General features: G+C 36.5%; 1 protein-coding gene across 3 annotated transcripts in view; it reads left to right on the top strand.

The window, feature by feature from the left end:
* The first annotated feature begins 3,084 nt into the window (after nucleotides 1-3,084).
* LOC144369111 (endophilin-A1-like) overlaps nucleotides 3,085-14,653 on the top strand; it is a 49,471-nt gene continuing 37,902 nt past the window's right edge. Inside the window, exon 1 of one of the 3 annotated variants that reach the window (XM_078028175.1) lies at nucleotides 3,085-3,239. In XM_078028175.1, the coding sequence (XP_077884301.1) occupies nucleotides 3,093-3,239 (147 nt within the window). In that variant the 5' untranslated portion in view covers nucleotides 3,085-3,092. Of the gene's footprint in view, nucleotides 3,240-14,092; nucleotides 14,182-14,653 lie in introns of those variants that run through there. The other 2 variants (XM_078028176.1, XM_078028177.1) reach the window with 2 other exon arrangements.

Raw genomic sequence — 14,653 nt, forward strand, 5'->3', positions numbered from 1 at the left:
CTCCTTTGAGCACTGTGGTAATGAAACTATGACACAGACCCTTGGGATTTGGATGAGGGCCATGTTTCATTCCCTAGGAGTGGTCAAAATGTGATTATACCAAGATTACCCTGGTAATCTCTAATATTTCTATACATGGTGGCATTTCTCAGCTGGCTGATTTTTTGTATACGTTTTGCAAATAAAGTTAAATGTCTGATCCACAAGTCATGTGCGGTGTCTAACTGTAATAATTCTCTTTGACAAAAGTAGAACTTTAGTGCTAAGAGCCACAGCCAAGTAATATGATGCATGGCACTTTTGGTTGTAAGGTGACGCCAGCTAGCCATTGAGATGATATGATTATGTTAAGATTTACATTCATATGGATATTGGACTCCTGTTGTTCACCTCGGCCTGCTAAGGGACTCCTGGAGAGTTCCCATTGGTTGGGGAAGTACAGTAGGAGGGAATTCCGGGGGAGGAACAGGTCCCCGCGTGTGGGGATCGGCTTCTTCCCAGACGTGTACGGGGTATTGGCGGCATTTTCAAAAATAAAGTTTGTTTCTGCTTGAGTGGCTCATGATGCTGTGCCCAGCCAGACTGTGGCACTTTAGGATATAGTGAGTTTCTTGATCATGGAGACAGTTCTATAAAATGGAGATGACAACTGAAATTGTGTAGCAAATATGTATTTATTGTGAAAGTTCAACAAGATTTAATTTTCACAGCCCAAATTTAAGAGTAAACCATGTACTTCAAGAACAAGATGAAAACTCAAATTGACTTCCATGCATATATGAATTTGTTGGGATGAACCCAACTATTATTCATAACTATAAAGCTCTAATAAAAAAGAATACAATGAAGAGTAATGTGAATTGAAACTCTTTTCATTGAGCAGATGTGAGAGAGGAAATTAGTGTGGCACAGTAAAAATTTGATCATAGGGAAATTTTGGTATTAATAACCTTTAAGGTCTCTCTCTTCTATTCCTAACTTTCTATAATTTGAACATGAACTTGTAGATCAAGTCCTGGCACTTGGAATTCCACTGGCAGATTCTAAACTGGATTCTAGTTCAGAACCTCTTCCATCTCTCCCTTCCATTTTATGTTTGGCAAAAATCCTTTAGGATGCAGGTATAAAAATACAAAACAAAACAAAACAAAAAACTAGCTGCTGAGCTAGATCCCATTAGTAAGATCGATGCCAGACAAATCTTGGATCTGTGAAGACTGCTTAAAGAATTGGTAATCAGCTTATTCAGGGCACAGGGAAAGAGGCTGATGTTGAATACAGAAAGTTAAGGCAGGGAATCTGTATCTGCCCATCTGGTGTTCTGATTGAACAGCAGGCAGAGAAGGACAGCACCAAGGACAGCTCTTCAATGATGTGATGTGAATCTGAAAAATCCTGCGAGTTGATGTGGAAAAACTAAGGTTCAGGTCCTGGTTCCACCTCTGCCTAGCTAAAAATGTCTATAACTGGCAAGTAATTTAATTTATGCAATCCTCAGTTTGCATAAGTTTATTCTACATAGTTCTTGGGGAACACATTAAATGGTAAATTACAAATGAAAGTATGTGTCAGTGATACAACTTAAAGATATTAATATTGTTTTCATTAACCTTTCAGTTTGAATCATAGACCTTTACCTAACCTAAGATTGAATTGTGTTGGAGAAGAAACTAGCACTTTTCCTTAAGTGTGAAATGACAGTTAAATAAACTGATAGAAAAACCAAAATACCACAAACAACTACAAGCTTTATTGGTGAGAGACGAGAGCTACGATTTGCTCTATACATTGTGGGTTCAGATATAGGTTCTTTTGGTTATTATGCCACATAATTTTCATAACAACTCCATGTACGTAGCAGAGTAGAGGAGTCAGTTCCCGTGCTCAGCCCCTACACTTTATTCCTTCTGTTATTATTAGGGGTAAGGGAGGGGAAGGGATGGCATCTGATATTCAGAGTGATAGAAATCCAAGTCTCAGCTTTCCCAAAAGTAGTTTATTCTGAAGGTTTTCCTATGGCAGAAAGAAGGTAAGAAGGGTAGAGAGAAAGTGAGGGTAAGAAAGACACCTCCAGCTCCAAAAATCATTTATCAGAGCTTCCTTGGCAGGAGCTGGAGCTAGATATCAGAGGCCTCTTTAGAAAGAGATGAGCCAAGCTTACTAGGATAACCCAAGTTGCTGCTGACATTACTGTTCCTTAGTCATGGTGGGGATCCTCCACAGTGACTCTCAGCCCAACAGCCAGTGAAGGAAATTAAGAACATAATTGGTTATCAGTGTGAGATAGCTATGTAATATAATGACATCTTAGGGAAATACTTCTAACTACCTTTACACTTAGGGTATTTTAAGGGAAAATGAAGTCCTGTGTAATCAGTATTCAACTTTCTTTCCTATCTTCAGTGAAATCAGAGTATTTTTTATTATCCTTAATTTGAATAATTATTTCAGAAAATATCAGCTTATTTTTTGTGAACATAAATTACACGTGGAAAATGATAATGTGCATGTGTTAATTTATAAATATAAAATGTATGATAATAGGAAGTGATTGGTTGCAAAGAAATACCTTTACTATCTTTCCATATAGTTTGCCTTCTGGATGTGTAGAGAGCTACAGGGAGCTGTGAAAGATAGGTATTCAAGTCCTTTTATCTGAAGATCAAGTAGACTGATTTCTTTTTTTTGTTGTTTAATAGTTTGATAAATACTTGTGATTATCTGTTCAATAGCCCACTGAGGAATAAGTTGAAGGAGTAGCAATTTTCTACCTAGATAGCATTTAAGAGCCATTATTGGAGGGAAATGACTATTATACGATACTGCTCCTTAGAACTTCCATAAGGAAAATGTTAGTGATTAGGTATATTTGTATGATGATTTATGTAGCAGAAAGAGCACCAGCATTGAAATAGGAAGATAGAAGTTTAAAAACTTGCTTCAATACCCACAGAAGGTTGTTTTTAAACCCTCTGAACCACAGTTTCTTACTATGAAAATGGGACTATCCACCTAATTCTGAAAATGATTGTGAGAGTGCATTAAATGATGTTTCTTTATTTTTAAAAATTTTTTGAACCTTTGATGACAAAATGATGTTTCTGAAAGTGCTTAATTACATCTTTGTAAAAGAAACTATATTAATTTTCTTGTTTTTTTTCCCCCTGCAGAAAGTAAGTGAGAAGGTTGGAGGAGCTGAAGGAACCAAGCTAGAAGATGACTTCAAAGAGATGGAGAGGGTAAGTCCCCACCACCATGAGTTTCCTTTGCCATAAGTTTTCCACCATTAGATGGCCAGGGGGAGCTTCTCTCTACTGATATCTGAGAACAAATTTCATTGTTTTCAAAGATATTGTCCTTTTGAAGTGTATTCCAAAATAGGAGATTTTAAGTATCCTATCATCCCTCAGTGCTGTGCTCAGTGAAAAGTAGAGTGTCATAATGCTCTACTCCTAGTAGGTCCTATCATCTCTTTTCTACATAAGGATTATGTGGAGCTGATGGTTGAATGAGGGTAAGGTGGGAAGAAAAGTGGAGAAGTTGGAGAAAGATGTCCCAAATGTTTTTGGGAGAAGCTGAAGGCTGAGTCACTTTCTGACTGTAGAGGACTTTCTGACAGGATGGTGCCATCCAGATCCAGCAGGGTAGTATGGACAGAATGCAGTTTTGGAGCATATCTGCCTTGGCTCCAACTCCATTTCCACCGCTTGTTGCAAAGTACATTTATTGCTCAGAGTGTGTAAATATATAACATGAGAATACTTATACCCACTTGGAAAATTTTTATTAAGGATTAAGACTAATATAATTAATTTAAGGTTCTGCCTAAAAGATCACAGGTTCTCAATAAATAAAGGTAGAGGTAATGAATAAAATGTCTCATTTCATTTTTCCTGGGGTATAAGCTGTATTTTCTCTTTCACTTTGAGGCTATTCATAGCAAGTGGTATTTAGGCTTATGATGAAGAGTGTGTATTGAATTGTGCAAATATCTTGGGTTTTCAATTGTTGATGGTGATGGATCTGGGAGTACAAATCCTGTACTTGATAAAGGTTATCCCAAGCCTGTATAATACCTGGAAAATACATTTAAGCATAATTAAGAATTTTGTTTCTGTACATTTTTATAAAAAAGCATTTTTTCTTTATATTCTGATTTGCCTATATCAGAAATATTTTAGAGGCCTGAGAGATAGATTTAACTTTTTTTCATTTTGTCCACATCATTTCCAGTGACTGTCTCAGTTTTGATATTTTTTGTTTGTAAAGTCTTTTTTAATATTTAATTGATTTTATTTTTTAAATACATGACAGTGGAATACATTACAATTCTTATTACACATATAGAACACAATTTTTCATGTCTCTGTTTGTATATAAAGTATATTCACACCAATTCATGTCTCTGTACCTGTACTTTGGATAATGGTGTCCATCACATTCCACCATCATTGCTAACCCCCGCCCCCTCCCTTCCCCTCCCACCCCTCTGCCCTATCTAGATTTTGTCTATTTCTCCCATGCTCCACCTCCCTACCCCAGTATGGGTCAGTCACCTTATATCAGAGAAAACATTTGGCATTTGTTTTTTTGGAATTGGTTAACTTTACTTAGCATTATTTTCTCCAACGCCATCCATTTACCTGCAAATGCCATGATTTTATTCTCTTTTATTGCTGAATAATATTCCATTGTGTATATATACCACATTTTAAAATCTATTCATCTATTGAAGGGCATCTTGGTTGGTTCCACAGTTAAGCTATTGTAAATTGTGCTGCTATAAACGTTGATGTGGCTGTGTCCCTGTAGTATGCTGTTGTTGTTTTTTCAAATTCTATTAAGAGGTTAACTCATTGTTTTTATTTGGTATCAGAAGAACATACAAGTCATTATTCATTACTAGATGCTGGGAGAAAATTTTACATTGAAGGACTATCAGGCTTATTGGTACAATAAAGATTTACAATAAACACATCTTTAAATTTTTTTCTCATTTAATCTCTATTGTAAGAAGCCTCATTTTTTTTATTAGTTGCTCAAGACAATACAATGATCTTGACATATCATACATTTGATTCAAATGGGTTATGCTGTTTTTAAGTCCTTTGGGTATAGACTAAGGAGTGGGTTAGTTGAGTTAAATGGTGGCTCCATTCCCAGTTTTCCAAGGAATACTGGAAAATACTGCTTTCCATATTGGCTATACTAATTTGCAGTCCCACCAGCAATGTATGAGTATGCCTTTTTCCCCACATCCTCACCAACATTTATTGTTTGTTTTCATAATAGCTGCTATTCTGACTTTAGTGATATCTTAGAGTAATTTTGATTTGCATTTCTCTAATTGCTAGAAATGATGAACATTTTTCCATATATTTGTTAATTGATTGTATATCCTCTTTTGAGAAGTGTCTGTTCAGGTCCTTGGTCCCATTTATGGATTGAGTTATTTGTGTTTTTTTTTTTGTTTTGTTTTGTTTTGTTTTGTTTATTAATCAGCAGGGACTAAAATGTCTGTGTTGGTCCCTTTTTTTCATCTTATTAATACCACCTATCTTCAGGCAAAGCTGTCAACCACTGATATTTATAGTTCTGGGAATAGTATTCTGCCCATCCTTCTACAGCATCTAAGTCTCTAAACACTGACACACATTCCCAGAATGTCTTGACTTCTCCACTCCTAATAGTGGAGTTCTTACCCCTTCTAGGAACAGCCACAGGGCTGTGTTAGGCTCAGCCTCACTCTGTGCCCAGTCTTGCTTAGTCCTCCTTTTATCCTTTGATTCTCTTCCTGAGTACCACATGGCCAGGGCTGTGCCATTATGACAGATTAGGCAGGGATTTAGAAGTTTGAAACTAAGTACCAAGTGTTGGAAGTTGGTCTTGATTTCAGCATCTTGCAGGACTAAAGCAAATAAGTCACATAGCTCACTGACTATGTGAAGACAAAATTTTTGTTTCTTCAGTGAGTCTAAAAAGAAAAGCAAATCTGAAGAATAGAGTTTATCAACAAGCAATTCATTAGACCTTTTTGGAGACTTATTTTGCTATGAAACCTATGTGAGTCTTACAAGCTAATTAAAATAAAAGAGAATCTTACAAGTATTTTATTTAGGCAAGTACAGGTGTCCCTAGAGGATGAAGATGAAATGTAGGATTCATTTCTCTTATTAAGGAAGTTGGGGCCTAATCCCACATGATCGATTATATAAAGTTTCTGAAGGTTTTATTTTTAAAATCCAGAGTTCCTGCAACAAAATAAACCTCTAATTATTTAAAGGACCTACTAATGATTTTGCATTTAGGGTTTTATCTAAGTAAATTCAGAGATTTAGATTTCAGTTCAGTGTCGAAATTATTTTATTTCATCTTATTTCATGCATCCTTTGTCTCATCTGTGACTCTTTCAAATTTTGGACTCTACACATAATTGATTTACTTAAGCTATAAGATTTGCACTAATTGAAAAGTACTTGCTTTGGATTTAGAATCTCAAATCTTTTCTTTCCGGTTAATTTGTATATTATAATATTTTAGCTCAACGTTCCCAGGTCTTCAGAAGAATTGTCTACCCTCAATTGGTTTTCTGATCATCAAACAGTTGAGGTAGAGAGCCCTTTGTTCAGCTGTATTCTCAGATGTGCAATTAGACAACAAAACAAAATAAATTAGAGGTCTGCATTAGGCATCGCTGCTACTGGGAGAGAGAGGTAGATATTCCTGGAGGTTGCTTCTTTAATTGCTGCCCCACACTTTCCTGCTAAGATGCAGTCAGATCCCCTCATGTCTCCCAGCCTTCCAGCCTAACCCTCCCTGAGCTAATTTGGGGGAGCCTATGGCTATGTTGCTCTGCAGGAACCCTTTCCATAATGATCTGTCTCCTCCTCTTAAGTACCTTGAATGAAATTGGTTCTGTTTTAGGCTTAAATGTTATCTGTTGCTTACAAGCTTCATTAAACACAGGCAAAATTCATTACTATGGTACAGACACTGGGTGGGTTTGTTCCTTGAAAAGCTATAGATTTTTTAAAAATGAAACTTCTAGAATTTGAGGGCTCTCTGATTCCTTCTCAGATTTTATTAGTTACTGTAATGATTCTGTGTTTTTTTGTTGTGTTATTATGTTTATTAATTCACTTGGAAAATCTGTAAATGATAATGTGTCAGGCATTATACTGGGTACCAAGTACAGAGATAAATGAGGCTCAGTTACTGCTTGAAAGAGGCTGCCAATTTGGAGGGGAAAAAAAGACACATAAATTTGTAGCAAATAGGACATAGTTCTTAGTGCCATGGGGAAAACCTCTGTAGATCTAGGATAGATGCCTAACTCAATTGGATAGATCAGTGGAAGCTTCCTAGAGGAGAGACTACTTGAATTTTTCTCTTGTCTCTGAAAGTATGGATAATGCAGAATTCCTAGCCAAGGGATTTATTGTTATTTATTGTTATTTTTTTGTAATGGAAATTCTCTATGTTTTAACTAGAAGAGGTTCTATGGTTAGAAACATGTTTCTAGGCCCTTTGGTAAACAGAATTCTTCTTAAGGGGCAGCCTCAAGTTTTAATAAAAGCAGGATGTTGAGAAAGAACAAGAAGACTGTCCTTGCAAGTGAGAGTGAGAAGGTGATGATTGCTGGTAGAGTGGGATGAGGGGAAAGGCTGATAGGACAGTGTCTTTGAGTTGGAGAGGGGTTGAACCCCAAGTGGGAAAACTGGGATTAATGGGTAGAAACCATGGGTAGACAGATTCTGGCTCAATATAGAAAGAACTTTTGGCTATCAGAGGTGTTAAAAAAAAAAAAGACCCAGAAACTACTGAATTCCCTATCACGCCCACATTGAAACAGGCTAAACCCATAGTTCCTAGCTGTATTGTGAAGAATGCTAGTCATCTCTTGAGTTTCATAGCAAGTAATGCATTACTAACAAGATCTCTTTTTAATGATGTCACTCTTACTTAGATTCCAGAGATGTCTCTCGAATGGGAGCAAAGGAATAAAAGTGCAGCCAACATGTTTAGAGTAGCACACATCTCTGAGTGGGCAAATGGGTGCCCACCATGCCAATTGTGTATCCTTCATGGAGTGTGGTGACAAAGATGTGGCTCATGGGACTGAGATACTCAACTGCTTGTATAAAGCTGTGAGAGGGATGGGAGTCCCACAGATGATGATCTTCAATGGCATCTTTCTGCCTGGCCTAAAATTTCATGAAGACAAGCTTCCTTTTGACTATGTGTTTATAGTATATTTCCAGACTATTTGTATTAAAGGCAGTGCTCAAGTAGATTAGCAAAATAATGGTAAGAATGATAATGGTCAATGATAGAATAATCTCAACCTAATACTTTCTTTTCTTTTTTTTTCACCATCCTTCTAGTAACCACACCTTTGCTAATATTATATTTTGAAAACACTACCAAACTTTCTGAATACATGGGGTATCTTCCTTTAAGCAAGGAAGTTGGGGGACAGGCACAACTACTTCTTGCCTTGTAGGAAATGATTAAAAGCCTCACTGTTGGATCAGCCTGGATCTTCCTGCCAACCTTTCCCAGGTGCTGTTTTATTCATGTCTCTGTGACCTGCTTATTCAATTATTCTCATTCCATGGTTCTCAAGTAAGTGTGTATACATTCCTAATAGTTGCATTTTCTTAACTTTGGTGATAGAAAACTTAAGAATTTGAAAATATTTTAATGTTCCATGTGACATTTTAACTTCTTTCATGTAACCACCATTCATTACCCCATATCCAAGTGGGTGCTTAATTTACCTATTTATTATCAATTGCCAAACCCACAAACTACCTGTGCTCCATTTAAGATGTCTAACATTCTCTTAAACTCTGATTTGCTTCCCTGTGGCAGCATCTGTCATAACAGATGAAGGTATAGAAGTCCAAGCCAAAGGAATGAGCAATCTATTCAATGAAATAATATGAGAAAACTTCCCAGACTTGAAGAATGAGACAGAATCCCAAATCCTAGAAGCCTACAGGACGCCGAATGTGCAAAATCATAAGAGATCCACACCTAGATGCCCAATGTACAGAATAAGGAGAGAATTTTAAAAGCTACAAGAGAAAGGAAACATATTACATTTAGGGGTAAACCAATCAGGATAACAGCTGATCTTTCAACACAGACTCTGAAAGCTAGAAGATCCTGGAATAACATATTTCAAACACTGAAAAAAAATGGGTTCCAACCAAGAATCGTGTATCCAGCAAAATTAAGCTTCAGGATGAAAGATGAAATTAAAACCTTCCACGATAAACAAAAGTTAAAAGAATTTGCAGCTAGAAAACCATCTGTTCAAAACATCCTCGGCAAAACATTACAGGAAAAGGAAATGGAAAATAACAATGAAAACCAACAGTGGGAGGTAGGACAGTAAAGGGGGGAAAAATAATCAAAGAGAAAAACAAACCATGTTTAGTAACATAAATAAACAAATATGGCTGGAAGAACAACCCATATCTCAATAATAACCCTAAATGTTAATGGCTTAAACTCACCAATTAAGAGACACAGGCTAGTAGAATGGATCACAAAACAAGACCCAACAATATTCTGCCTACAGGAGACGCATTTGATAGGAAAAGACATACACAGACTGAAGGTGAAAGGTTGGGAAAAGTCATATCACTCATATGGACTTCGGAAACAAGCAGTAGTGTCATATCAAATAAAATAGATTTCAAGCCAAAGTTAATCAAAAGGGATAAAGAGGGACACTACATACTGCTAAAGGGAACCATACACCAACAAGACATAACAATCATAAATATATATGCCCCAAACAATGGTGCAGCTATTTTCATCAAGCAAACTCTTCTCAAGTTCAAGAGTCTAATAGACCACCATACAATAATCATGGGAGACTTCAACACACCTCTCTCACCACTGGACATATCTTCCAAACAAAAGTTGAATAAGGAAACTATAGAACTCAATAACACAATTAATAACCTAGACTTAATTGACATATATAGAATATACCACCCAACATCAAGCAGTTACACTTTTTTCTCAGCAGCACATGGATCCTTCTCAAAAACAGATCATATATTATGTCACATGGCAACTCTTAGACAATATAAAGGAGTAGAGATAATACCATGCATCTTATCTGATCATAATGGAATGAAACTGAAAATCAATGATAAAAGAAGGAAGGAAAAATCATGCATCACTTGGAAAATGAACAATAGGTTACTGAATGATCAATAGGTTATAGAAGACATCAAGGAGGAAATTTAAAAATTCTTAGAGATAAATGAAAACACAGACACAACATATCGGAATCTATGGGACACATTGAAAGCAGTTCTAAGGAAAATTCATTGCTTGGAGTTCATTCCTTAAAAAAAGAAAAAACCAACAAATAAATGATCTCATACTTCATCTCAAAATCCTAGAAAAAGAAGAGCAAAACAACATCAAAAGAAGTAGAAGGCAAGAAATAATTAAAATCAGAGCTGAAATTAATGAAATTGAAACAAAAGAAACAGTTGAAAAAATTGACAAAACTAAAAGTTAGTTCTTTGAAAAAATAAATAAAATCAACAGACCCTTAGCCATGCTAACGAAGAGAAGAAGAGAGAGAACTCAAATTACTAGCATACAGGATGAAAAAAGGCAATATCACAACAGACACTTCAGAAATACAGAAAATAATTAGAAATTATTTTGAATCCTTATACTCCAATAAAATAGAAGACAGTGAAGACATCGATAAATTTCTTAAGTCATATGATCTGCCCAGATTGAGTCAGGAGGATATAGACAACCTAAACAGACCAATATCAATTGAGGAAATAGAAGAAACCTTCAAAAGACTGCCAACTAAGAAAATCCCAGGACCGGATGGGTATACAGCAGAGTTTTACAAAACCTTTAGAATTATGAGCAATGTAGTAGTCTTATTTTAATTTCTTTTTCCATTTAAAAAATGTAAGACTAAATAGTGACCAGCCTCATCTGATTCATTGACTACAGTTTGCCAAACTCTGACTTAGCATGAAGACAAAACTATTATAGTAAGTAAAGAAAGTTGACAGCTATTTTTGTCCCTCTCTGAAGTTGTAAATTATAAGACTGGATAGTAGAGAAAGGACCTCCTAACTCTAAAATATTCGAAGTTGCTAAAATCTTGGCATTGAGAAAATTGAAGGAAAATACCCAGAATGTATGCCCATGATTTTACCTTTAGGAAAAAACCTTATTTCACTCAAAGGTTTTTATTTCCTAAAAGCATGCCTATATTTACAGATATTTATGTTTTCACCTCCTTTAAAGAGCCTTACCCTACCATCCTCCTTACTAGTCCCAGGCAAGAATAGTTAGCTCAGGAGCTCACAAAAATGGAAGTTGCTGTAATTTAGGATGATCAAAGCTTATTTTTAAGTAATTGGAAAATTGGGGAATTGAAGAAATAAAGAACTATATGTCATAATTTCAAAGTTACACTGTGTTTTTCTTAAGTGAAAATAAACTCTTGCTTATAATAAATGATGTAAGGGTACATCTTCTTCATGTTCATTTTATCAGTTCTGATAATAAGAGAATATGTTCTTGCCAGTTAAGGTATAGCTTTCCTAGCCAGTACCTTGCAAGGCACGTTTAGGATTGTGATCCATGGCTTGTCTGTGGCCAATACAGTATAACCTAGCAAAAATCCTGAACGTTATTATTGAGGACAGAGATGGAGAGAGATGAGAAGTTAGTCAGCCTCCTCCTGGCAGATGACTCTGGAATAGCAAATGGTCATGAGACAATTCAGCTCTAGTACTCTTTCTTAGAAACCTAATCCATGACCTTGAGTTTGCTTCCCATAATAACACTAGCTATGTGACCCTAGGGAGCTCCTTCCCTTTTCTAGGCCTTAAGACTCTCACTTTTGAAAAATCAAGGCTTTGGACTAATTGTGCTTCTGGTCTCTTCTTCTTATGGTTATTAACTTAATCGAGTGATTATCTGTCAGAGTACATAAAGATCAAGGGCCCATGAATGGATTTGCTAAAAGCTGTTCCCTGTTGGTGTATGTTGTGAAAAGAAAATACACAAATAATTCTACTGGATAAAGTTTTTTTTCCCCAAAGATGGACTTACAAAGAAGCCCATTTTATGCTCAGATCAACAGTGCTTGGATAGAGCTGGTTCTGTATGATGCCTGGATTAGGTAACCAGAGAGGTTGAAGGAGTCAGCCTCAGTGGACAACAGGACCTGTAATGGTCCTGGGAGACTTTGGTCAAGTCATCAGTAACACTGGAATACTTTCTATTCCCAAGTCTTTTAAAGGTTGAATCCACTCTAGGTACCCAAAATGGTACTCTAATATTGATATCTCCAAGATCCCTGTGCCTCTGGGACTACTGGCTTTAACCAAGTGAATGGCCTCTCTGTAGAGAGCCTTAGTAGTTAAGCCCTATATTTACAAAGCTTGGTAGGGCTAGGGGTTCCCCCACTTGAATGACAACTACATTTCACAGCCTTCCTTGCTGAATCTCCTGTGGACAATGTGAGGTGTGTGCTGTTGGCACCAGCTTCTGCAGAGGCACCTTTGGAACTGAGAATTTGTGGCTCAGCAGCTCAGCATGGGAGAGTCCTCCTTCTGTAGGGCTCAGGGTGGAATAATTTTTGTGATTGGAGCTTTATAGAATTTGAGGACGTTCAAAATGAAACAGAAGATGGGATGACAGCTGCTTTCCTCCTGACCTTTTTGGTTGACTGCTGTCAGGTTCTTTGTCCATGTGGGGGAGGGTACAAACTCCTTCTCAACTCTGACTTGGTATCTCTCCTCAGGCTGGGGCCTTCCCCTGCTGCCTGTCCTCTAAGGAAGATATAGGGTAGTGTTTAGGAACACAGTCTCTGAAGCAGGTGTCCTAGGCTCTATTTCCTCATCCATGTAACAATATTTAAATCCCTTAGACTGGTTTTTGACAAATAGAAAACATCTTGTGATAGTAATGGTTATTATTATTATTAAGGACAGAGAAGGAAGAAAGTTAGAAATAATTGGTCTTCTAGCAGCAGAAGACATCAGGGTCATCTGACAGTTCCAGTCTTCTGGCACTCCTTCTTAGAAATCTTGATTTTTGGAACTGTTTTCCTTCCTATCATAGCCAGAGGATTTCTGGATATATCCAACATCTTCTTCCTTAATGCCTGATATATAGTTAGCAGGTGATCTGCATTTGTCTTCCTACCACTCATGTTCTCTGAAGCTTCTGCATGTTTGTTCTGCATATACCCTTTGGATTCATTGTCCTGACCCTAAACCATTCCATGACTTGAGGACATAGATACTGACGTTTTACTAATACTACCAGGACCTCCATGTGTGGTAGCAGAAGGCATGCAGTGCATAACTCCAAGGGCTACTGTTCTTTTTAGAACTAATCTCCGAACTATATGTTCCATTCCAAAACTTCTTAAAAATTTGAGTCAATCACTCAGAATAGCCAAAGAAATCCATAGCAAGAAAAGTAAAGCAAGAGGTATCACAACACCAGACCTTAAATTTTACTGCAGATTGTTCAGGTCCTTGGCCCATTTGTTGATTGGGTGGGAGGGAATGGGAGGGAGAAGGGGAATTGCATGGAAGATGGAAGGAGACCCTCATCGTTATACAAAATACATGTATGATGATGTGAGAGGAAAAAAAAAAGAAATGTGTCACATTAGATTGGGTAGAAAAAAGTGATGGGAGGGGAGGGGTGGGGAAGGGGTGTTAAAAAGGGCAGCAGAATAAAATAAACACTAGTATTGCTGTATGCATATATGTGTCTGTATAACCAAAGTGATTCTGCAACCTGTACACTCTGAAAAATGAGAAATTATACCCCATTTGATTCAAATGTACGATATGTCAAGATCATTGTACTGTCACGTGCAACTAATAAAAAATAAATAAACAAATAAAAAATAAAAATACACGGTAGACTAGTAGAGTGCAACTGAGATGGACCTTAAGTCCTTCTTGTCAATGAATATTCACAATTATCTGTAAAGCCTAATAAGTTATTTTCCCTTTTTTCTACTATATATCTGTATGATGCTGGATTTCCTTGATATATTTCAGCACAAACCAGTACATTGCAACAGACTGAATGTGGAAGCTGCTAGAAGATTCCAGCTGACTCCCATTAAGGAAGACATTTAAAAGATTTGTAAAACTGCCACTTTTTTATTCACAATATCTTTTCTGAAAATATAGATTTTTTTTAAAAAAGTGTTACTTATGCTTACATTCACTGTCTATATTATTGTTATTTCAAAATAAATTAACAAAAAAAATTCAAAGAAAGTAGAGATTATCATGCTAGTGAAATAAGCCAATCGCCCCAAAACAGAGGCTGAATATTCTCTCTGATATGTGGATGATAACTCACAATAGGGGTGGGAGTTAGGGAATAATTGAAATACTTTGGATTAGACAAAGGGGAATTAAGAGAAGAGAGAGGGAATGGGAATAGGAAAGATAGTAGAATGAGTCAGACATTACTTTCCTATATGCGTATGTGATTACATGACCTATGTACTTCTACAAGTACAAACAGAAGAAAGAGAAATTATATTCCATGTATGTATAATATTTCAAAGTACATTCTATTGTCATGTATAACTAATGAGAATAAATTT

Source organism: Ictidomys tridecemlineatus, chromosome 12 (assembly GCF_052094955.1).
Source record: "Ictidomys tridecemlineatus isolate mIctTri1 chromosome 12, mIctTri1.hap1, whole genome shotgun sequence".
Classification (NCBI taxonomy): Eukaryota; Metazoa; Chordata; class Mammalia; order Rodentia; family Sciuridae; genus Ictidomys; species Ictidomys tridecemlineatus.